This window comes from Onychomys torridus, chromosome 2 (assembly GCF_903995425.1).
Source record: "Onychomys torridus chromosome 2, mOncTor1.1, whole genome shotgun sequence".
NCBI lineage: Eukaryota > Metazoa > Chordata > Mammalia > Rodentia > Cricetidae > Onychomys > Onychomys torridus.
In genome coordinates this window covers 93697422-93719279 of record NC_050444.1, presented here as the reverse complement: position 1 = coordinate 93719279, position 21858 = coordinate 93697422, and the positions used below count along the sequence as shown (strand labels likewise).

Below are 21858 nucleotides of genomic sequence, written 5' to 3'. Positions count from 1 at the left end.
AGACAGGGTTTCTCTGTGTAGCTTTGTGCCTTTCCTGGATCTCCCTCTGTAGACAAGACAGGCCTTGAACTCACAGAGATCTGCCTGGCTCTGCCTCCCGAGTGCTGGGATTAAAGGCATGTGCAACCACCGCCCGGTCAGATTATATCTTAAATCTTTTTTTCTTTATTGAAATATTTTCATTATCTCTTTGAGAGTTTTGTATACATTTTGATCATTTTTACCTACTCTTCCCCCAGGTCCTCTCAGATCCGGCCCTTCCTTATAGTTTGTGACTTTTTTTTTTTTTTTTAAAACCCATCAAGTCCAGTTTGTGAGGACAATATATTCTGGGGTGTCTGGTTGACTTAACATGAGCTATATGTTTAGAGAAAATGGACTCTCCCTCTCCCAGCAGTTCTCCATTGTCAGTAGTTCCTTGACTAGCAGCGGGCCTTTGTGCCTACCTCCCTAAGACTGTGTTTGACTTGAGTCTCCACTGGTCTTATACATGTTGTCATAACCACTATGAATTAGTGTGTGTAACCCTGCTATCACCAGAAGACAGTGTTTTCTTATAGCCATCTTCTGCATCTTGCTGTTAGGATCCTTCCACCCACCCCTTTCAAGACAATACCTGATATTTGGGTGTGGATGATGGGGCAGGGGTTTGAATTTCCAGTTTAGGGCTGAGCATTTTTGTCTTTCTCTGTACCCTGGCCAGTTATGAGTCTCTATATTAATCACCATCTGCTGCAAATAGAAGCTTCTCTTATGCATTAATCTATAATTTCATTAGGAATTGGTTTAATACTGTCTACTTAGCAGAATAATAATAGTACATTCTACCCCAAGGACTATGAACTGTCTAACCAATAGGTTCTTGGCCCCATAGTGGTGCCAAGTATGGGTTTCATCTTGTGGAATAGGACTTAAATGCAATCAGAAATGATTGGTTCCTCCCATGATGCTAATGCTATTATTACAGCAATGACCATGTTTTACCAGTACAATCATTGGTGTAGTTCTTCCAGGGTTCATACCTTGATAAAACTGATGATTACTTTTCTCCTCTAGTAGCATGCATATTACCTTTTAGTACTATGAAAGCTAACCAGTAGGATGGAACTTCCAGGTGAGTAACAGTCTGATTCCTCAAAGACTCAAGTATGTGGTACCTTCACTAATAGGGTCTTACCAACAAGTAAAGGTGGATAATCAGTAACATTGACAGTAGCTTATAATGTTTGGGTGTCAATGGAACCTTCACTGGGCAACAGATCCAAAATACGGTATTTCATTTGTTAGTCTGCAGTATTTAGTAAGAACAGTATCACCCCATTAATGGCAGTTCAATTTTATCTATGTGTGTTAGGAAGCTTCTAGAGTAGTAGTTTTCCATATGATTTTGAAAGGCCATTAATGTTATTTATCCTTCCCAATATTTCCTCCTCTTCCATGCCCTCCCCTCCTTATCCGATGTTAACCATTTATATTCCATTATTCCCCTTCGACCTTTCAAACCACTGCATTTTTTATGCCCTTCTTTTAAAGCACTCCCTTACCTACTCCAATGGCCCCTTACTGACTTCCTTAACTCTATGGGTATTCCAAATGAAATATACATATTTGAAAATTTGAAGCTAACATCCAAAGTGAGAGAATATATGTGATGTTTGTCTTTCTGGGTCTGAGTTATCACACTCAGAATAGTCTACCAACTCACTTGTGTGTTTTCTTTTTGTTTCCAAAGATGGAAATTTTACATTTTATTGGACAAAATTACTAAGTATTTTCTAGAACCTGCAGTTATATATTTTATGATGGTGCTTGTGGGGTATTGAGGTACCGTCTCACTATCTAGCCTTATCTGCCGTGAAACTCTATTTGTAATTTAGTCATGCCTCAAACTCACAAAAATTTGCCTCTGCAACCTGAGTGCTAATATTGAAGGCATATAGCACTACCACCACACTCAGTAGGAAACTTCTTTTCCTGAAACATATGTATCTTATGAGAATTATACACAACGTATTTTGATCATAGTCTTCCCCCACCTGCCTACCCTCTCAATTTCATATTATTTCTTTCTCATAAAATCAAGATAAAAAACAAAACCATGAACTCTAATATACTTCTGACTACTCCTGAGCATGAGCCCTACTCTAAAATATCTGTCACTCCATTGAAGCAAATTGATTGTCTTTTAGCAATTATTAATGTCAAATAACTTCTTGTCTAAGAGAGAGTCTTTGTGTGGGTCTTTGCTTGAGTTTACTATCAGGATAACACTTGTGTTGTAAAAGGAATTTGGAAAGGTTCCTTTTTTAAATTCTATTTTATGAAATAGTTTGAGCAGTGTTGATATTAGTTCTTTGATGGTCTGGTAGCATTCTGCACTGAATGTATATATCCTCTGTACTCAATGCATGTAGTACTGGGATTTTTTTGTTTATTTGTTTATTTTGTTTTTTGGTTAGAGAATTTTAATTACTCCTTCTCTGTCATTGGATGTACAGATCTTTTTATTTATTTCATCTTGATTTAATTTTTATAGGTCCTGTATAATCTAGAGATGCATTAGTTTGGGGGAAGAAAAACTAAACCTATAAGTCTCTAGAGTTAAAAAATGACATCATAAATCAAATAAACCTAATAGATAGCTACAGAATAATCTATCCAGAAAATAAACTATGCATATTCTTCTCAGCATCTTATAAACTTGCTTTAAACTAGACTACATATTTACTACTGTGTCTTAACACAGAGCAATTCTCAAGAAGAAATAAAATGTTGAAAATACATCCTGTATTCTTTCTGATCACAAAGGAATTAAGCTGGATATCAACAGTTTTACAAACCACTGAAATACACAAGTATATGGAAAGTAAAGAACACACTACTAAATAATTAGTGAAGTGAGAAATCAGAGAGGAAATTTTAAAATTCCTAGAATTAAAGGAAAATGAAAACCCAACATACTAAAATCTATGGAGCACATTAAAGGCAGTCCTAAGAGGAAAGTACTATGTGCCTACATATAAAAATGAGGTATCTCAGATTAATAACTTAATGATTAATCAATTTGTGTGCTCTTCCCTAGTGGAGGCTGTTTCTCCCATGGTCAGCATTCCTTAGTTGCCTTGAGTTCTTCATGGAGTGTTGAGGCCTCAGGGGTTTCCCCTGGTCCACTTTACCATGTCTACTGCTGTTGTCCTTGTTCAGTTCTTATTTAGGTAGTTATGTTTGTGAGTCTTTATGGATATAGCTTCTGACATTGCTAGGAGACACAGTATCACAGAAACCTTCCTGATCCTCTTAGAATCTTTCTATCCCTTCATCTGCAATGATCATTGAGCCTTACGTTTGGGAGTTTTATTGTAGATATATCCGTTGGACAGGGATATATCTGCATTGGATTGGTTGTGATTTTCTGTAAATTGTCTCCATCTATTACAAGACAAAGTTTCCTTTAGAAGGGGTGAAACTACCCTTATATTTGAAGTTTGGGTAGTCAGCCCTGAAAACATGCATACGAGTAACATTATACTGACCAAGAAGGTGTATTTATATATTTAGGAAAAAATAAATATGCATATACACATATGGATGTAACAGTGATAAATGAAAAAAGAGTCCCTGAATTCGAAAGAAAATGAGGAGGGATATATAGAAAGATTTAAAGGAAAGGACAGAAAGGGGAGAAATGATGCATTTATAATACCAAAAAAATAAATAAATAAAAGAAATATTTCAAAAATAACTGGTGTACCCAAAATCCTTAAAATAAACCAGAAATAATAAATCTCGCTGAAATGCCTATTTTCTCATACATCATACTCGGAGATTAGAATTGAAAATATTTGTGTAGTATAAGGCTAAAAATGAAAACCTTAAAGTATATGTATCACTATATGTCATCTGTTCACACAGATGACATTGGTGCTGGCCACACCAAAAATGAATCAAAAGGTAAGGCCTTCCTGTGTGTGAGAGAGGACCAGCAATGGAATGTATTGCTGCCATTGCACACATTTGAGATTGGAGGAAGCCCCTTACCCACATTGATACCATACATGTACACATCCACAGTATGAGCCGACCAAGTTATTATATCTACTACAAGACATCAACTTGACGACTTTTTCAGGGTCTTAAAAAAAAGTCTTTGGCCTGATTTTTGTGTACTTTCATCATATGAATTATTGTTTCTTAAGTAGCTTGGTTCCTTTTAACTAGCACTTTGGTAAATTTTCCAGGTATGGTGTGGGTTTAACAAAATGGTCAGAGAATATGTGGAGGTCTTCAACCTATGCTTATCAATAGAAAAGAACCAACTTTCTTTTATGATTTTTATTTGATTTGCAATCTGTGATAGAAATAAAAACACTAGATTATTCTGTGAATGTAGAAAACATATAAAGTATTTTAATACTATTGCAACTCATTTTTTATCTGAATTTTAACTCCTTTTGTTTTGTTTGTTTAGTCAAAGAGATGATTTGTGTGGTCTTATAGTTGAGAAAAAGGTAGTGGAATCAACCTGTGCATTCAATTTCTGCATCCTAAATAGATAAATACAGAGTAAAAGTGTCTTCCTCCTTTCTCTTGTTAATGAAATCATCTAGTTAATGAAAACTGTCCCTTTTTAGAGGGACTAGTATCTATGCAGAAACAGCCTGAGTGCCAGAGGACACAGACTCAATGCAAACCAGACTGCAGTGTCTTTCGCAGAATATTGCCAGTATTTCATTACTCTGAAAAGCAAATAATTATCTAATAATTCTGTTCACTAGACCAAAATCTTCTAGCATCTATGAGAACAATGCCTATTTTCTTTGTGTAGTTCACAAACAATACTTTCTGTTCTTCCCTTTTCAAATAAAGGACGTGCTTCTGACATGCACCAGTATTCCTCCTTCACCTGAAGAGATGTATTTCATTTGGTTACAGTGAAATAGCACTTTCACTTTTCTTTTCCATGTTGCAGAAAGGGTAAATATTTTCTGACCTATGACCTCACTAGAAAATATAATGCCTTTGTCCTTTTTATTGGGCATTATTCTGCAGAGTGGACACATGCAGTCAATCTGAGGCTTACTGCAGAGTTGGAATAATTCTTTGTCATATCTAAACTAAGTGGGTTGAGTAGTTCTTACATGGCTTGTTCCACTCCACATGGAAATAGTAGGTCATTTATCTTAAATGAGTTGTACTATTTAAACCACATTGCTATAGTGACCCTTCAAAACCATACTTAAAAAGCAGATAGATTATGCCCATAGATGCTGCAGATTTCATTTGCTTTGCATACAAATACTATTTATCTTGTATTTTAAATAACACTTATTATGCTGTGTATTGCACTTTGATAGATTTTTTTCAAATTATTTCTTGTTTTCTTTAAACAAGCATATTTGTAAGTTGTGAGAGTTCATTGTGGAATAGTGTGTACCATTAAAATCTTCATAGGTGAACACTATCTAGCCATGTAGTATAATCTTTCTGATGTGAATCATAGTGTGTACCAAATAACAAATGTGTTTTCCCCAAGTACTCTAAAATTTCAAATATCTCGCTCCTTATTTTATTCAGCAACAATCTGCAACGTATTTTTCTCCCAGAAAATTGAATCTGTTACTGCTTAATATTCCTACCAGTTTTTAAAATGTGGTTTATATTGGCATCAGAGCAGTAATTTACATATTTTGGGATAACAAGAATGCATGCCAGAAAAAGATCAACATAAAATGAAATGCAAAAAAGCTGTTTTCTTTCAATAGCAACTCAAAGGGAAGCTAAGAGAAGAGTTGATGAGCATCTGGACTGAATGTGTCACTTCTTTCTGTAGGTGAAGTGTGACCAGTATTGGCCCAGCAGAGGCACTGAAACTCATGGGCTGGTCCAGGTGACGCTGCTGGATACTGTGGAGCTAGCCACATACTGTGTCAGGACATTTGCACTTTATAAGGTTTGTTCTTTGTCTTTGTTCTCCTGCCCTGTTATTCCCATTATTTAAAGAAGCCAAATCCCTTAAGCTTTTACCTAAGTCTTGGTCCCACTGGCAACAGAGATAATTCTTGAATTATCATTAAGCCTCTGGACTAGTGTTTTTATCAGTAACTATGACATCTATACACTGAAGAGAGTTTCCCCAAAATGGGAGAACTAATTCTGCCTATAAATACACAAGAGCACTACTGTTGGTTGTAGCCAGATGGCAGAGTGCTTCTCACATGAAAAACTTACCTGCCTGAGCAAATACTGGTCATTTAAGGATAGGTCAGGGCCTGGGTCTCCAGGTGTGTGTCTTCAAAGGCTATAACCTAAGAGGAAAGAACTGAGACAGCACATTTTCTGTTCCTTATCCTTGCTGCCTAAGGTTAGAAAGCGGCATCTGAACCAGTATTTCTGTGTCACAGAATGGTTCCAGTGAGAAGAGAGAAGTGAGACAATTCCAGTTCACCGCCTGGCCTGATCACGGGGTTCCAGAGCACCCCACACCTTTCCTAGCGTTCTTACGAAGAGTCAAAACCTGTAACCCTCCAGATGCAGGGCCAATGGTCGTGCACTGCAGGTAAGGACCATTGAGAGCATTTGCTTTATTTGCAGCCAAAAGGAGCAGGGGTGGAAACAGAAGTACAAATGATTTTATGTTGAATGTTCTCTTTGCAGCTTGTTAATACTGGGAGATGGTAAACTTCTTCATTCAAGTGGCTCTTCTAATTGAGACCTCTACTAAGATCAGTAGGAAAGACTTGATAGACAGGGATAGTGCCCCTGGTTACAGTATGAGTCCTCCCAACCACCATCCTACCCCACACACTGCCTTATTTTTGGTATAAAGACAAATAATAAGCACAAAATTAAGTGTGTATGTAACCATAAACAAAACAGAAAATATTAAGTGTTAACTTATCACTAGGGTTAAATTGTACTTTCTTTATGGAAAAAAGTTCTTTAAGATTATTTTTATGAACTTTTCAGCAGCTCTTGTGGACTGGATTGATATTACATTTTTATTATATAAGAAAATAATGTGGAAGAACTTAATCCTGTAGTTATCCAGGCATTCATGGAGAATGTTTTAGTGTAAAGATAGATGCATTTTATCCATTATTAATATTGGTTCACATATAAAAAATACACTCTAGATTTTTTTAAATGTATTTGATATAAGACATACCATTTGGAATAAGTTTTATTATGTACATTCAAATGTATAATTTATACCTTTACTCAGTTCTGACTATAATCCACTATATAATCAAACAGTGTCTGTATGTGTAAGTGTTCATACATTTTAATATTCAGCTTATCTATTCCAGATGCCCATGTTCCTCTCAAATATCTCCAGTAATAAAGTATTCAAGATCCATAGTTAGACTCTATATGTTCTCTATCACTGGACACATGTTCTTCTGTGACAGTACATGAATATGCTCATGTAATTTCACAATAGTTCTTTATACTCTGAGTAATTCAAATATGTCTTCTTGAACAAGGAAACCAAATTAAAGTGGAAGTTTGTAATAAAAAGACAAGAAAAATACATTCTTAACCTTCTTATTATAAGCTGAGAAATATACTGGTATTTCATAATTACATGAATAAATACAAATTATATCATAAATTAACAGCATCATTTAGAGCACAAGTTAGAGTATAATAGAATGAACCCTCAAAACAGGGTCATTTGTAGAGCAGAGCAGAATTAATCCTGTAAAATTCACCTGCCTGTCCACCCTACCAAGGTAACTGCTACACAATGGCCTGCAGAGTTCCAAATGGGATACCGTTGCTCCCAACAGAAGCCAATAATAGAACTAACTTGTGTTTCTGGCTGACATCTTACCATTCCAAAGCCCCTTCGTGTATTACTTTTTCTTCTTTTTGATATTCCTAATGTTTTCACTCTGGGCTTGAAGAAGTGTAGGTGAGCAGCTGCAAGATTTGAGCACTAGTAAGCTAGTGGTCGGGCTCCACTCCACCCAGCCTTGTTACCTGGTCCTAGCACCATCACATACAGGAGAGGGGCCTGTAAGAACTGCATATCAGTGGCCATTCTCTACATGACTATAAACCATAAAATCATTGTGATTTCTAAGAACAAGTGGATTTAGGTGGTGAAAGCCAACTCTTAAGTCTCCTGCTGTTAGTTTCAGAGTCAGCTCTGTGCTTGGCAGTATGAGTCCGTTTTATATGTTTTTGAATAGCTAGTGGAGCTGGTTACATGCTATCCGCAGTTGACACAAGCTAAACTCGGTTATAAAGATCATCTGGGCAGTATGCAAAACATTTTCAGAGGGAGAAGCAGGAAATTTGGCCTCAAAGGAGAAATGCTGATCTTATAGGGCTTGTGGCAAAAAGAAGCAGACCTCACACACACATGCAGCTGCATACGCACAAATACACACACATACACACACACACACACACACACACACACACACACACACACACACACACCACACATAAAGAGAGTAGGAGAGAGAGAGAGAGAGAGAGAGATTTTATGATTTGCATTGCATTTAAAAATGTAACACACCATCTTGGGGCTCTCAAACTTGCCATCCAAGCTGAGTTCAATCCCTAGAACCCACATAAAGGTAGAAGGTACCTCAAAGTTGTCCTCTGACCTCCAGATGCCCCCTGTGGCTCATGAACCCCCACCTCAAAATACTAATAAATAGTTTTTTTAAACAACATGGTTTTGTTGTTGTTGTTGTTGTTTGTTTGTTTGTTTTAACTAAAGATGTGCTTCCATTTCTGTAAGTTAGTGACATAAGAAGACAGGCGGCAAAGTGCTTGAGGGAGAGTGATGAGCAAACGGTGACAGCATGTTTGCATGAAGGGGCCATGAAAAGCAAGTTAACATCATTTCAATAAAAATGCTTTCTTTAGTTAGATTGAAACCATGGAGAGTTAGTTTGAACCTGTCTGTAAGCACTAAATACCACACAGAAAGACGCAGTCATGAAGTCACCAAGTAGAACTGTTCGCCATGATCATGTAGCAGAAAGTCACAAAGTATTCTTGGCTGTCAACACTGAACTTCATGTTTGGGTTTCTCTTATGGTATGCTCAGATGTGCTTTTCTATGTACAAAAGGAGTAGTGATAACTCAGACTAACTCCTACAAACTGAACAAACCAACAGTGAGAGTGGAGGAGAATCTAAGAGAAGTCTGGGAGTAGCCAAAAAAATTCACATTCTACCATTGACTCTGCTTGCTAATGGGTGGGCCAGAAGTAAGAGACGGAAAGCCATTGAGTAAATAGAAATTATACCAATTTTTAGAAAAGAGTTACAATGCTAGGATAAAAACAAGTTTACAAAGGTGATGTTAGCAAGAGAGAGAAAAATAGAGAGGAGAAAAGGAGGGAGAGAGGGTGAGAGGGAGGAAGAGAGGGGGGAAGAGAAAGACAAAGAAAGAGAGACTATGAATATATAAATGCTTGGTGCCCCACAGAGGTACTGGAAATAACTGTTCTTCAGAAGGAGTGCTGCAGTCTTTAGAGAAAGGCTACTCATCACTCACCAGTTTTGTGTTTTGAAGAAATTGATTGAATTTCCCTCAGTCTCTGTTTCTTTGTCAACTATAGCAGTGCTGTTCACAGCATTAAAAACTTTATGATGATGGAATGGAATGTCATGAAATGATTTAAAATATAAGACAATGTTAAATTATCAATATATTAGTATAATAAATGTATCTGTACACACATATAAAATTCCAGATATGAAACTTCAAGAAGAGCTGAACTACTACTGCAATGTTAATAGTCAGATGTTAATATATATCCAAATAGTTAGTAGAAAACTTTTCAAATATTCTTAATATTTTCTACAATAATAATTCACATGGTTTTTCTCAGTAATAGAGAACATTTTAATGGTTTGAATTAGAGAATACTACTTATAGCATCAGATTGTTCTTATGGAAACTTGAAAACCCTTAGATTCTCAAAATGATGCTGATAAGGACATGTGGAACTCACACTGGAATTTTAAGTTCCTTCAAGATGAAGTCTGAACTTTATATCCTTACTTTCATGGCCCTGTATAAAGAAAGCTGGTTTCATATGGTTATGTGGCATAAAAGTAATTTTTTAAAACTCTAAGTATATTCTATAAATTCTCTTTTCTTGTATAAAAAGACTATAAGAATCCATTTCCCTTGAGTAGTTGGTTCTTATTAGAAATGAGTAAGTTGAGATGAAACTATAATTTCATTGAATCAATTATAGTGGTTTGAGCCATGATAGTCTTTAGTTATATATTTTGATAACAGAAAAATAGATTTTCTTCATAAGAAATATATATATTCATTTTATCAATAATTAGGAAGAGAGGTGGCTCAACACCCTTGAACTTGTCTTTTAAATGAAACTGTCTTAAGGATAATAAAACACATCTCCTGAAGGTCATGAAGTCTTTGATATTCTCAGTTTTATCCAAATTCTCGATTCAAAACTAGATAAGTCTGAGTCCAGATAAACATTAATAACATCTTACAAATATAAATAGGCCACTAAGGGTGATCAAGTTTAAAAGTCATATGATGGATAGCTCTATTGGTAAAGTGCTTAACTTGTAAACATGAAGATATGTGTTCAGTTCCCAGAATCCACAAGAATGTGTTGGGCTTTGTGGTTCTGAGAGAGCTTGATAGTACAAACTTGGAGTTCTAGAGGAGAGGATATAGACACAAGAGGATCTCTGGAGCTTTCTGATCAGCCAATCTAGCCTAATTGGTAAGCTCCCGGACGCTGAGAGGCCATGTCTCAAAGGACACAGACAGCATTTCTGAAGACTACTTTGAAGTTGTCCTCTGGACTCCACACACACACATACATATATACACCTGCATACACATGTGCATCCCCTCATACACATGTGAAAATGTACACATGTATGTACACGTGCTTTATTAAAAAATCACACATTTAGTGTTGGGATGAAACCTAAAATCCAATCTTCATATTAGTTTTCAACTTTGCATAGTACAACAAAGCCAAGAAACTACTTAGGTATATTGAGAAAAGAACTATATTGAGAAAACTAGGAAAATCAAACGCTTTTGCACATATTGCATATAAAATACCTTGTAACCCAAAGAAGCTACTATTACTGTAAAAACTTGAGTCATGTATTTAAAAACACTAATTCTGAGCTCCATTCTTTTTCTTCCTAGTGTTCCATTCAAATCTTTCTTCTGGGAAGAGACCATATTTTTACCAAATGTGATAGTTTTGTGATGTTTACAACCTGAAAGAATAGAATGAGATTTTCCATAAACCAGCAAAATTTGTTTTCATGTGTAAATGAAGGAATGGAAGTTAGCCTGCGGTGTTAAAAATACCATCATCTCTAGATAAGAAGGTAGATGGAATATATTAATTATATTCTATGAAACCTGGGATCCCAGGCTCTATTCGTAATATAACAATAATTCTGCAAAAAAAATTCACATGTTTAAAATAAATTAAGTAACATGGTTAACATGGTGACACAAAGCAAGAATTTGTGTTCTCAATATTGAGTGCATATTTTTATGAAAATGTAATTTTGCCAAAAGACAGCATTAAAAGGAATTGCTTGCTCCCCCCCCCCCATCTCTCTCACACACACACACACAAAATATAAAAGTCGAAGTGAAGGAAGTGTTTAGGGTAGGGTAGTTCTCTCACCTCCTAACAAAGAAGAAATTCTGTTGGAAAGGAAGCATTGTAGACTGGGTGATGAGGTCAATGGTGTAAGACACTGACTTCACAGTTGTGCATCAGGTCCATAACTTGACTGCCCCTGTGAGGGTGCTGTATCATGACTGCCCCTGCGAGGGTGACTTTATCTGCCTCTTGCACCCCATGTGCAGGAAGTTCAAGGGAGTCCCTTTTGTGAAGGAATAGTTATTTGAAGATTGTGTCCCCACATTTATTTGATCTGACAGGTATACATTACCACTGTCTTTGTATAGTACAACTACTATGTAGGTAGGGGAGGGAATTGAGAATTGGAAACTTAAAAGATTTGCTGATACTGTGTGCCCAACTGGAAGCAAAGTCTGAATGGGAATCATTTGAAGATTTCTGCTCTCTGTGAGCACCTTTCATTGTGCTCTGAGAAACCTCATGAAGATACCAATAGTAGCATTTCTTTCTAAGTATTGTTTATAGATTAAATAAGAGGATAGGTGTAAATGTATTAATTAGCCAAATACTACAGAATAATAAATAAGGCAGGCATGGTGGTACAGTCATTAGGCAGAAACAGCTAGATCTTTGTGAATTTGAGGCCAGCTTAGCAAGTTCTAGGCCAGCCAGGGTTATGTAATCTCAAAAAAAAAAAAAAAAAAAAAAAAACAAAACCAAACAACGGCAACAAAAATTAAAACAAATGAAATAAAAAATAACTAAGTGCTTGTAGTTACTGATATTTATAATTTTATCTTAGCACTTCATAAAATAACTATTGACTGTTATAGTTTTTATTTTCAGAAAGTAAATAATTCGTGATTTAGAAACTGTATTAGAAAATATACATCCATCTGGATTGGCAGACAATGTAACACTTCCCAGATATAATAATGATTGTATTCTGCTATAAAAGCCACCCATTAGGATGGATTGTTACTATAAGACCAGGTATCTCAACTCCAGCACTATTGACATGGGAGATCTCATGATTGTTGTGGAAACTTTCCTATACAGTGACAGGTATTCAACATATCCTTCACCTTTGCCCACTAGATGAGAGTAGAATACCTCTCCCCAATTATGACTATCAAAAATGTTCTCCAATATTGCCAAATGTGCTCTGCCAGGCAAAAGTCACCTCTAGCTGAGAAACCAATTCTTTATTTAAGGTAATGTATGAATTCTGAAGGCTTTCACTTTCTACAAAGTTCCATGACTGGCATCTTCCTCCTAAATATTTGGGGAAGTCTTTATGAGATCAGCTTTAATATTGCCTTCTAGCACATAGTCAGGAGAAGACTTGGCCCATCATTCAATAGTACACACAAACCAAATTCTTGATACCTCTTGTCACAAAAAATGTCACCCTTAAGGACAAAGGTGTCCCACCATTAGTAAATTCAAAGGAACAGGCCATAGGCTGTTTACTGCCAAGAAAGAGTTCCAGAAATATTTTTGCACCATGGCAGAATTGAAGCAATCAATCTTCAGCCCCCCAAGGTGGCTTCCTTTAAGGGCTCTGTGCTTTGTAGGTGATAAATGCAAGTCTCTTTTGCCAGGACATCAGTTGCATTGCTTTGTCTTCATCCTTTGTATGACAGCCAGCATTTGGGTAGTTCAAAACAATAGCCCCCAGGAGTGTGGTATATGGTGTATGACTTAGAGACTTTGCCCTTTTCAGTGTTTAGAAACAGCCAACAATAACAGACATGATGAATAGAAGGAAAGATAATCATACTCTTGAACCCTGCCCCAAGTGCCGAGGCTCTTGAAATCTCTCACCTTGGATGTGGGGAGAATATATTTCTGGACAGTTCACTATTTTCAAATGACAGAATTTTACTAACACTGTTTCTCCTGAAATACATGAACACTTTTCATTCATATTGTCCGAAACTTTCATGAAAGAGGCTGAAATAGTTCTCTTCCTGTCCTACTTCCTCAGTACCTCTTCCACTCCCTTCATATGCCCTTCAGTCCATCAAGAAAAAGTCAACAGTTATGTCTCTTCTCAGTGTACAGTGATATTCAGAGTTCATGGTTTTTAGTATCAGAGCATAAAGAGGAGCTAGATAGGTCTGGTGAGCTAGTCAGGCATCAACTGAGTGTCTCCATCATGAAGAATAGGACTAAACAACTTACTCAGATTCCTTTAAACTTCTGAAAGGAGATGTTGGGAATTATAGACATTTCGAGAAACTATGTTTTTTACTTTGTTTTTTGTTTTGGTTTGGGCTGGTTTTGAGTATTGAATTATATTTTCAAAATTAGAACCATATTTTTGTTTCTGGTACAGCTATGTGCCTTAGGACTTGGCAATCTTTCTGAAACAAAAGCCATTTCTATCTGTTAACCACTGCTGACTGCAGACATCAACCAAAGGCTGGAGGCTGACAATCCGGCATATGTCTCACTGCTCTGCAGGCTGCTTTGGTGTGGGGCACAGGCTTTCTGCTCCTCTCTCCTGAGCTCGCTGTCCTTGGCAGTCAGTTGGGAGGGTCTGACTGGGCAGCCATGCCTTTCATTTTGGTAGTGAAGGCAACAGAAAGGCGGGAACTAATAGCTGAGGCTCCCAAGATCCTTTGTTCTGGCAAGTTAGGCTCCAGCAGAAAATCAGACCACAGCTGTCTGGAGGGAGCAGTTTGTGATCAAATTGTTTCTACCCTTAAGTTCTATATTGTTGACCTTTATCGGCTGAGCTCCCGGGGCCCTTCTCTGCACTCGGATCAATCTAAGGTAACATGACTTTCCTTCATGGTTGGATGAGGGGAGCAGACTCCTGAGCTTACTCCAAACCACAGTGTTCATTTGCTGGCATGTGACATCTTAAAAAACAACAACAACAACAAAAACCTCCATTTAATTTGCTTCCTAACTACTATCTGATTTTTCCCCCAGATATGTCACCTTGGGGAGCGGGGGAGGGAGGAAGATGTACTACTAACTCTTGTCCTGTCTCAGTCCATTTGAAAAAGATTTCCTGTGCATCTTCTTGTAATTCAGAATTTCCCAGGCCAATGGGCCCTTTTTTTCAGATAAAAACCTAGTAGTGTGATTATTCACAGTGAATCTGACATATCACCTCCCCCAACTCTCTTCCTACTTTTGTGTTTGGGGGCCAAGGACTGTTTGTTTGTTATAATTTCAGAAATGGAAAAAAAAAATCACAGCAAAGCGAACAGCTTATCCATGGCCAGGCAAGTCTCCATTCGCCTACAATGTGCATCATTCCCAGTACATCATTATGGTCTTTTACATTTTTTCCCAGATTAATTTGATTAAAGGGTCCCGTGACTTCTTTGTAGATGCATTAAGAAAATAGCCAGAAATCACACATATAATGAGAGCTGTTATGATGGGTCACACTAAGATGGTTGAAGTACATAATTTGGATGCATTAAAGTCAATTAAGTATCCCAGGTCTTCAAGACCGTGGCTAATGGTAAGCAGGATTGGTGGGTGGCCACAGGCTGAATGTATTGGGCACCTGGGTGGTCAGGGCACCTGGTTGTCTGGATGGTTATGGAAGGAAACATGGTAGGGTGGTGCCAGAAGGAGATGGAAAGGATGTGACAGACAAGTGCATCCTGCTTTGTAATCATCCCTAGAGCCATGATTGTGGAAACTGCTCCAGGCCATTAAAAATGACTATGAATGTTGTCTTGGCAGCCTTGCTTTGATGTGCAGTGACTGCCTGGTGTATCTACCACTCCCACCGGAGTGTTAACTTAGCTGTGCCATGGCACGAGCATGAGCTTTTAGTGTCCATATGCCTCGGAGGCTCATTAGCCACAATTTCCTCATCCTAGGCTCCAGCCAAGTGCAACAGATGCTGTTGTTACCTCCTCTATTGAATAAAGTTGGGAAGGAAGAAAGATATTTGTCAATAGTATTTTTCCATTGGAACCAAAATAAGCACTGTGTGTGTGCTATATTGTCCACTAGGAAGCCATGTGCCAAATCCTCATTTTGTGTTACATAAAAACAGATAAGAATCTGCCCCTGTGTTTTTACCACAAAGACCTTTCCCCCCATTTTATTGAGGGGAATACATTACAGCTATAGCCATTCAGACATGCTGATTTGGATTTCTTTTATTTCTTGTTCTTGCAAACATTGAACATGACATCTTCTGGGGCACTTTTATTTCTTTCACATATTCATACTGCCTAATCTAGCTGAGCAAAAGCCTGAAGGTTTTCATTGAAACAAACAAATACTTAGCAAGTATTTTTAAGCCCTTTGCCTTAATAGGTAGCACCAACAAGGTACCAGTGTGTTTACAAAGTACAGTCTCACACAGAATTCTGGTTGCTGAAATGAAAGAAATGACTGCAGAGTCAGTAGAGACCCCTGCAGAAATAAGGAGAAAAAAGATTGGGCATGGCGGTGCACACCTTTAATCCCAGCACATGGGAGGCAGAGGCAGGTGGATCTCTATTAGTTTGAGGTCAGCCTGGTCTACAATATGAGTTCAAGGATATCCGGCACTATTACACAGTGAAACACAGTCTCAAAAAAAAAAAAAAAAAAAAAAAGAAAAAGAAAAAGAAAATTAAATTTAAAAGCCTGAATATGTAAATGGGCTCTGTGCTGAAAACCAACAGATGACGAAGTAAGAAAATAAAAAAGAAAATGCTTCTTTGGGGATCCAGGAGCTATCAGGGTGAGGGGTGCCTCATGACTGCTAAACCACTGTCCTCTTCTGTACCTGTCAGCTTCTGAAGCACCTGTGACATGAACGGCTTTCTCATGTCTCCCTGCCCTTCCCTCTGCATCCTTCTTGAATGCAGCATGAATTTGCCTTATAGGGCTGGAGCAGAGGATCAACTTCCCCAGACCCCACAAGGCAGGTTTCTTTGTTACCTTAGGACATGTATTCACCTGCAGAAGAAAAGACCTTCTCATCTTCCTTTAGGCTCTTGCCTGACCACTGGACCCCTGGTTTGTTTTTCCCATTCAGATGTGTGCTCTTCCCAAGTTCTGTTTGTGAGAGATGTGAGTAAGGAGGACTTGTTCTCTCTATAATTTCATGTTTTTTTTTTTACCATGCTGAACATTAAACCCAGGATCTCATGCATGTCAGGCCAGCACTCTGTACTGTCTCTGCTACTCAGCTAAATCCCCATCACTCTCTGTGATTTTGAACCTACTACTGTAGTCTCTAATTGTAAAGTACAGGGCTAAGAGGGCAAAACCTCTTTATTTTCACAGGGGAGAATTTACTTTTAAGATTTAGCCTATCTTATACGTAAATAACAATTGGTGTGTTTTCAAATACATAATCAATTTATAACCAAATTTAGAGTGAATATTATGAATACAAGGGATATTTGCATAACACATAACACATAGTTGTTTCCTCTAAATTTCTCTCTAAGAATCAGGGTTGTTACATTTCAGTATGTCCAGAGTAGAACTATATCTCCACATATAAGCTGACTCACATCATCAGGAACCATAATAAAAATCAAATGATTCCAAGAGAAGTTCATGTACAGTAGGGAATTTTCAAATATAAGGTAATAATAAAGCTATCATTTCCAGTGTCTTAATAAAAATAACATTATCTCACAATGTCTATGACTTGGCTTTTAGGATTAAAAAACTGTAATTGTATGTGTACAAATATAAGGTATTAGACTCCCCACACTGCATGGTCTTGTTAGGTCACTCACCTGAACTTCTCTGTTGCTTTAGGGAAATAGACAGCAGCCTAGTCAGTTGCCAGTGGTGTGCTCTTTACAAGGAAAACTGGATTAAATATAGTAGTTTAATTGCTTGCCTACTTTGATGATCAGGATGGTTGTGAACTTTCATTTTATGGAAGCCATGAAATAAGACATTTTGTTTTGCTGGAGAAACAACTTCAACCTGACCTTGAATTCCTAGGTGGTCAATTATGCCAGACATCTTTAAAAAACCCACCTTTCCAATCTTTACCTATCTCTGATTCTAATCAATTGAGCAGGGAATCTTACTCAGCCTAGAGCCACATCATTCCTCCAGCTGAAAACGCAGAACCAATCATGTTATAAACCATAAAAATTCTTTATAACCTGTGGTTAACCTTTCATCCCTCTTTTGTGAGTCAGAAAATGATTGACCTGGTTTCAGACTATTTTTCTCTTATGTGCTCCAGCCTGAAATACACTTGTTATCTTGGTTCAATTAAACTCAAACTTATTGGTTTGTAAAGTACAATAGTAAAGCTCCCAGCTTAGCAAAACCTTTCCAGAATTCGGTAAGAAGCTCTGAGGATGCATTCCAGCTATAAGCCATGGGTGCGTGGTACCTTCATTCTTATGTTTATGTTTCCTGAAAGCTTAGAATAAACATGTATAAAAATCCAAGATGATGATTCTGCATGAAAATCATTTTCAGAGTAAATCTCTGGCATACCAATGTAGAAAGGTCTGCCAATTCCCAAGGCATTCTGATGCCTTTTCTGAGGTCTCTGCCTGCCTCTGCACAGTCAGCTTTAAGTAACACTGTGGAATTTATTACCTACTCAATAGGTCCAGGTAAAACTTCACCACTTCACAGTTTGGCCATGATCCAAGAAGCTCCCATCTAGTCTGAGCTACTAGTATATCAAATTATATCCTCACTGGTGTTTCTTTCATGGTGGGGACCCTACATTCCAAGAGGGATGTTTTTCTAAACTTTTCTAGTTCAGACATTTTTGAGCATATTCAAAATTGAGGGACTATGAGTCCCCAAGCATGTATTACCCCACTTCAATTATCAACATTTCCTGCAGTGCTTGTTAAATGGCAATTCATTTTCTGTTTTTTAAAGAAGCTCATTACATAATTGCCATTCAGCATTTGAGATTTGAATATCCCAAACAGTCTGATCTTGGGTGAGTGCCCCCTTCCATGGCCTTGTTTAGCATAAAGAACACAAATTACCAATTTCTCAACTCCAGGTGGAGTGCTTCTAAGTTAGATCTTCTATGCTTCTATAATCTGATACTTACACTACTTTTTTAAAATTAAACCCGAAGACATGAATTTTAAAATAATCTCAGTGTATTGAAACCACCTCCATCTATGCAGAGCTTATACCTAAAACTGTCCTTGGCAACATTTCGCTTGCAGACACTTTTATTTTTAAATTAAATGTTGAGTTTGTGTGGTCAGTTATGGAAACTCCCACCATTCCCTGTTATCTAACATTCTCTATTTTGCACTACCCTGCCTACTAAAATGTGTCTGCTTTGACTCTGTGAGAGAAGAGTTGTATCAGGAATGGTTTGCCATCCAATTTGAAAGAAAGGAGAGATTTTAAAAAAGTGTCATACTTTTAGATCCAAACACTGACTATTTCCCAACCAATCATTAGCATATATAATCTGATCAGTAATTTTTATACCCTGTCTGACTCTTTGAAGAGGTGGGAGAAAATCTATGAAACAACAACAAATGTGAAAAAGCAAATCACTCAAGCATTCAGAACACTTCGTCAATTTATGTACACATTAAATTCTGACTTCTTAATAAAGCTGAGTGGAGATATACAATTTCTATACTTAAATAAATAGGGGTAAAAATAAGTGATTTCTTTACAAGATTGTCAGATCTGATAAAATACTGGTTTATGTTGTGAGCCTCCAAGAATGCCCTTCTGATGTGTACTCAATCATGAAACACTATTTTCCTCATTGGAAGTTTTTAAAGACTGCAGGAAATGCTGTCATATAAGACTATACCCTGTAACCTGCATATCTTGGCTCATATGAAATAAGAACCGTAGGAACTAGTGACTGTAATTTGAAAAATCAGTTAGTAACTCTTAATTAACTGTGTGTGTTAAAATAATTAGTGTTTATTACAACTAAACTGTGTGGAGTGCAAGGCTTTATTGTTGGACATGAAATAGCGTGGTATATCCTGCAAAGAGAAGAGACTAGAACAGCAGAGGTATGTAGTTGGAGACCAGAAAGAGGTAGGCAGAAGAATCTTTGCTCCATGAGCCAAGTGTGGGTCATGTAGAGAGAACCTGTAGAGAGAACCAAGGTTAAAACAAATCACCCTTAAAAATGTATACAATTACTAGTAACTTCAAATACATAATTATATGTTAGAGTCATCATTTTTTAAAATTTACAGTCCAGAGCTTATGGGAAGTATAAGCTATAATTAACCACAAGCATAAAGGATTTGAAGCAACTCAAGTTTAGAGTCCTTCTACAACTTTATCATTGTTTCCAATTTTGCAGTGTTTTCATCTTCACCTAATTTAGCCACAATTCTTGGAGGGATAACTGGGCACACATAAACAAAGACTTTCCAAAGCATTTGACTTAGCTTTTAAAGGAAAAAAATCACTTTGTTTCATATCTGTATCTCATTTGTTCATTTAATAGTTCAACTGTATAATTAAAGCATCTAGTTCCTATGGAATAAGCACTCTAATGCCACAAAAGAGTATGGATTCCAAAAGAGTTGCCAAGTGCCTTGAGCTGTAGTGTAGTGAGCCAAGGGCCTGGAGGAAAGGGAATGGATTGGGTTAGTTATTAAATTATATTAATGAAATTCATTGATTAATAAAGAGCATATGGAAATGAACAAGGGGCTAAGCAAACAGTAATCACTCCTTAAGCACATCAGAACCCCAAACAAGCAGAGTGCTGAACCTGTGGTTGAGAAGTTTTATTTCAGTCTTGAGCATTTCACCTTTCCTGCTTTCCTCTGTTTTCCCATCTACAGAACATTCCAGTTTGGCAAGATGGGTGTTTCATGATGTATAAGGGCCAGCTAAGGCTTATATAGCATAGGTTGCTTGTTGCCAGAGTTATTGATTCTGTAGATTAGGTTGAAGCCTATAATACTGCATTTCTAATACATTTCAAAAAAGATGCTGGATGCTGGTCACAGTATTCATGGTGAGAACCATTGCATGAGATCGTGTCTGAGCTCCCCTCCAAAGCCAAAGTCTGCTTCAAGTTTATGTGATATTTCTCCCTTTGGGATGATAGAAACTACTATAGAAAGCACAATAGTGATTGCATCAATGTCATTATTATAAACAATGCAGTGATAGAAATATACATCTACTTAGCCTCTATATCAACTAATTGAACATGCTAGTCTCTAAGTCTTCACTCTCTGGTGAAAGGAGAGTAAGAAGATAAGCATTTCCCACGGATCTGTTGTGGGAAGAACATTTTGCCACACTGCCCTTCTAAAGCAACTTTAAGCAATATGTTTCTATTTCATGGGAGAAAGCAGAATCAGGGAAGACAAGTAGGTGGCTTGTCATTGCATGGCTTGCAGGAGGAAGACACAGATCATGACTGTGAAGTCCATTCTCTGGAAAGATAAAAGTCTTCCAAGTTAACTCTCTCAGAAAATGCATATATCATATTAGAGACAGCTTGCCATGCCATGTGTATATGTAAACAAGATGGCACCATACTCTCAGTCAGTATCCTCACTATTCAAACACTTCTAGCCAATAAAAAATGAGTCTCCAAGAAAAGGGAGCATCAGCCATGGGTTCCCCTGTCCTCCCCCTCTCCTTCACTCACCCTACCCCCAACTTCCCCCCAATCCCTCCCACTATTCCCCTGTCCTCCAGGGCAAAGACTTCCCACCTCCACTGTAGACTATTGGCAATGGTCGAGAGAAAGCCCTAACTGACCTAGTCTGGTGATCGGATGGCCAAGCACCCTAACTGTTGTGCTAGAACTCTCATCCAATAACTGATGGAAGTGGATGCAGAGATCCTCAGCCAGAGCCCAGGTGAAGCTCCGGGAGTCCAATTGTCAAGAAAGAGGAGGGATTGTAAGAGTGTGAATTGTTGAGACCAAGATTGGAAAAAGCACAGGGACAAATATCCATTAGGCACTTCTGTGGAGAGGCCCTGAGTTGAATTCCCAGAAAGCAGGTGAAAAATCAGCATGTGATGGCATAATGCTTGTAGTCCCAGAAATGGGGAGGTATAGCTAGTTGGGTCCCTGAGGCTCTCTGATCAGCCAGCCTAGATTCTCTCATCATGCATGGACACACATACTTAAAAAAAAAAAAAAAAGAAAAAAGAAAGTATTGTTGTCTTAAAGAGTGTTGTCTTTTAGATAATTTTAATTTTACAAACAGAAACTGAATGTTTATCCCTGAAGTGGTCACTTGAGCCCATTAAAATTATGTAATGTGAGAGTACATATGATATTAGT

The 21858-nt window shown here is 37.5% G+C and overlaps 1 protein-coding gene across 42 annotated transcripts in view; it reads left to right on the top strand.

Annotated features, from left to right (window-relative positions):
- Ptprd (protein tyrosine phosphatase receptor type D) overlaps nt 1–21858 on the top strand; it is a 2001112-nt gene that overhangs the window by 1954032 nt on the left and 25222 nt on the right. For 41 of the 42 annotated variants that reach the window (XM_036177144.1, XM_036177143.1, XM_036177148.1 and 38 more), the window contains 2 exons: nt 5831–5950; nt 6402–6556. In XM_036177144.1, coding sequence (XP_036033037.1) covers nt 5831–5950; nt 6402–6556 — 275 coding nt within the window. Of the gene's footprint in view, nt 1–5830; nt 5951–6401; nt 6557–6654; nt 7358–21858 lie in introns of those variants that run through there. The other variant, XM_036177134.1, reaches the window with a different exon arrangement.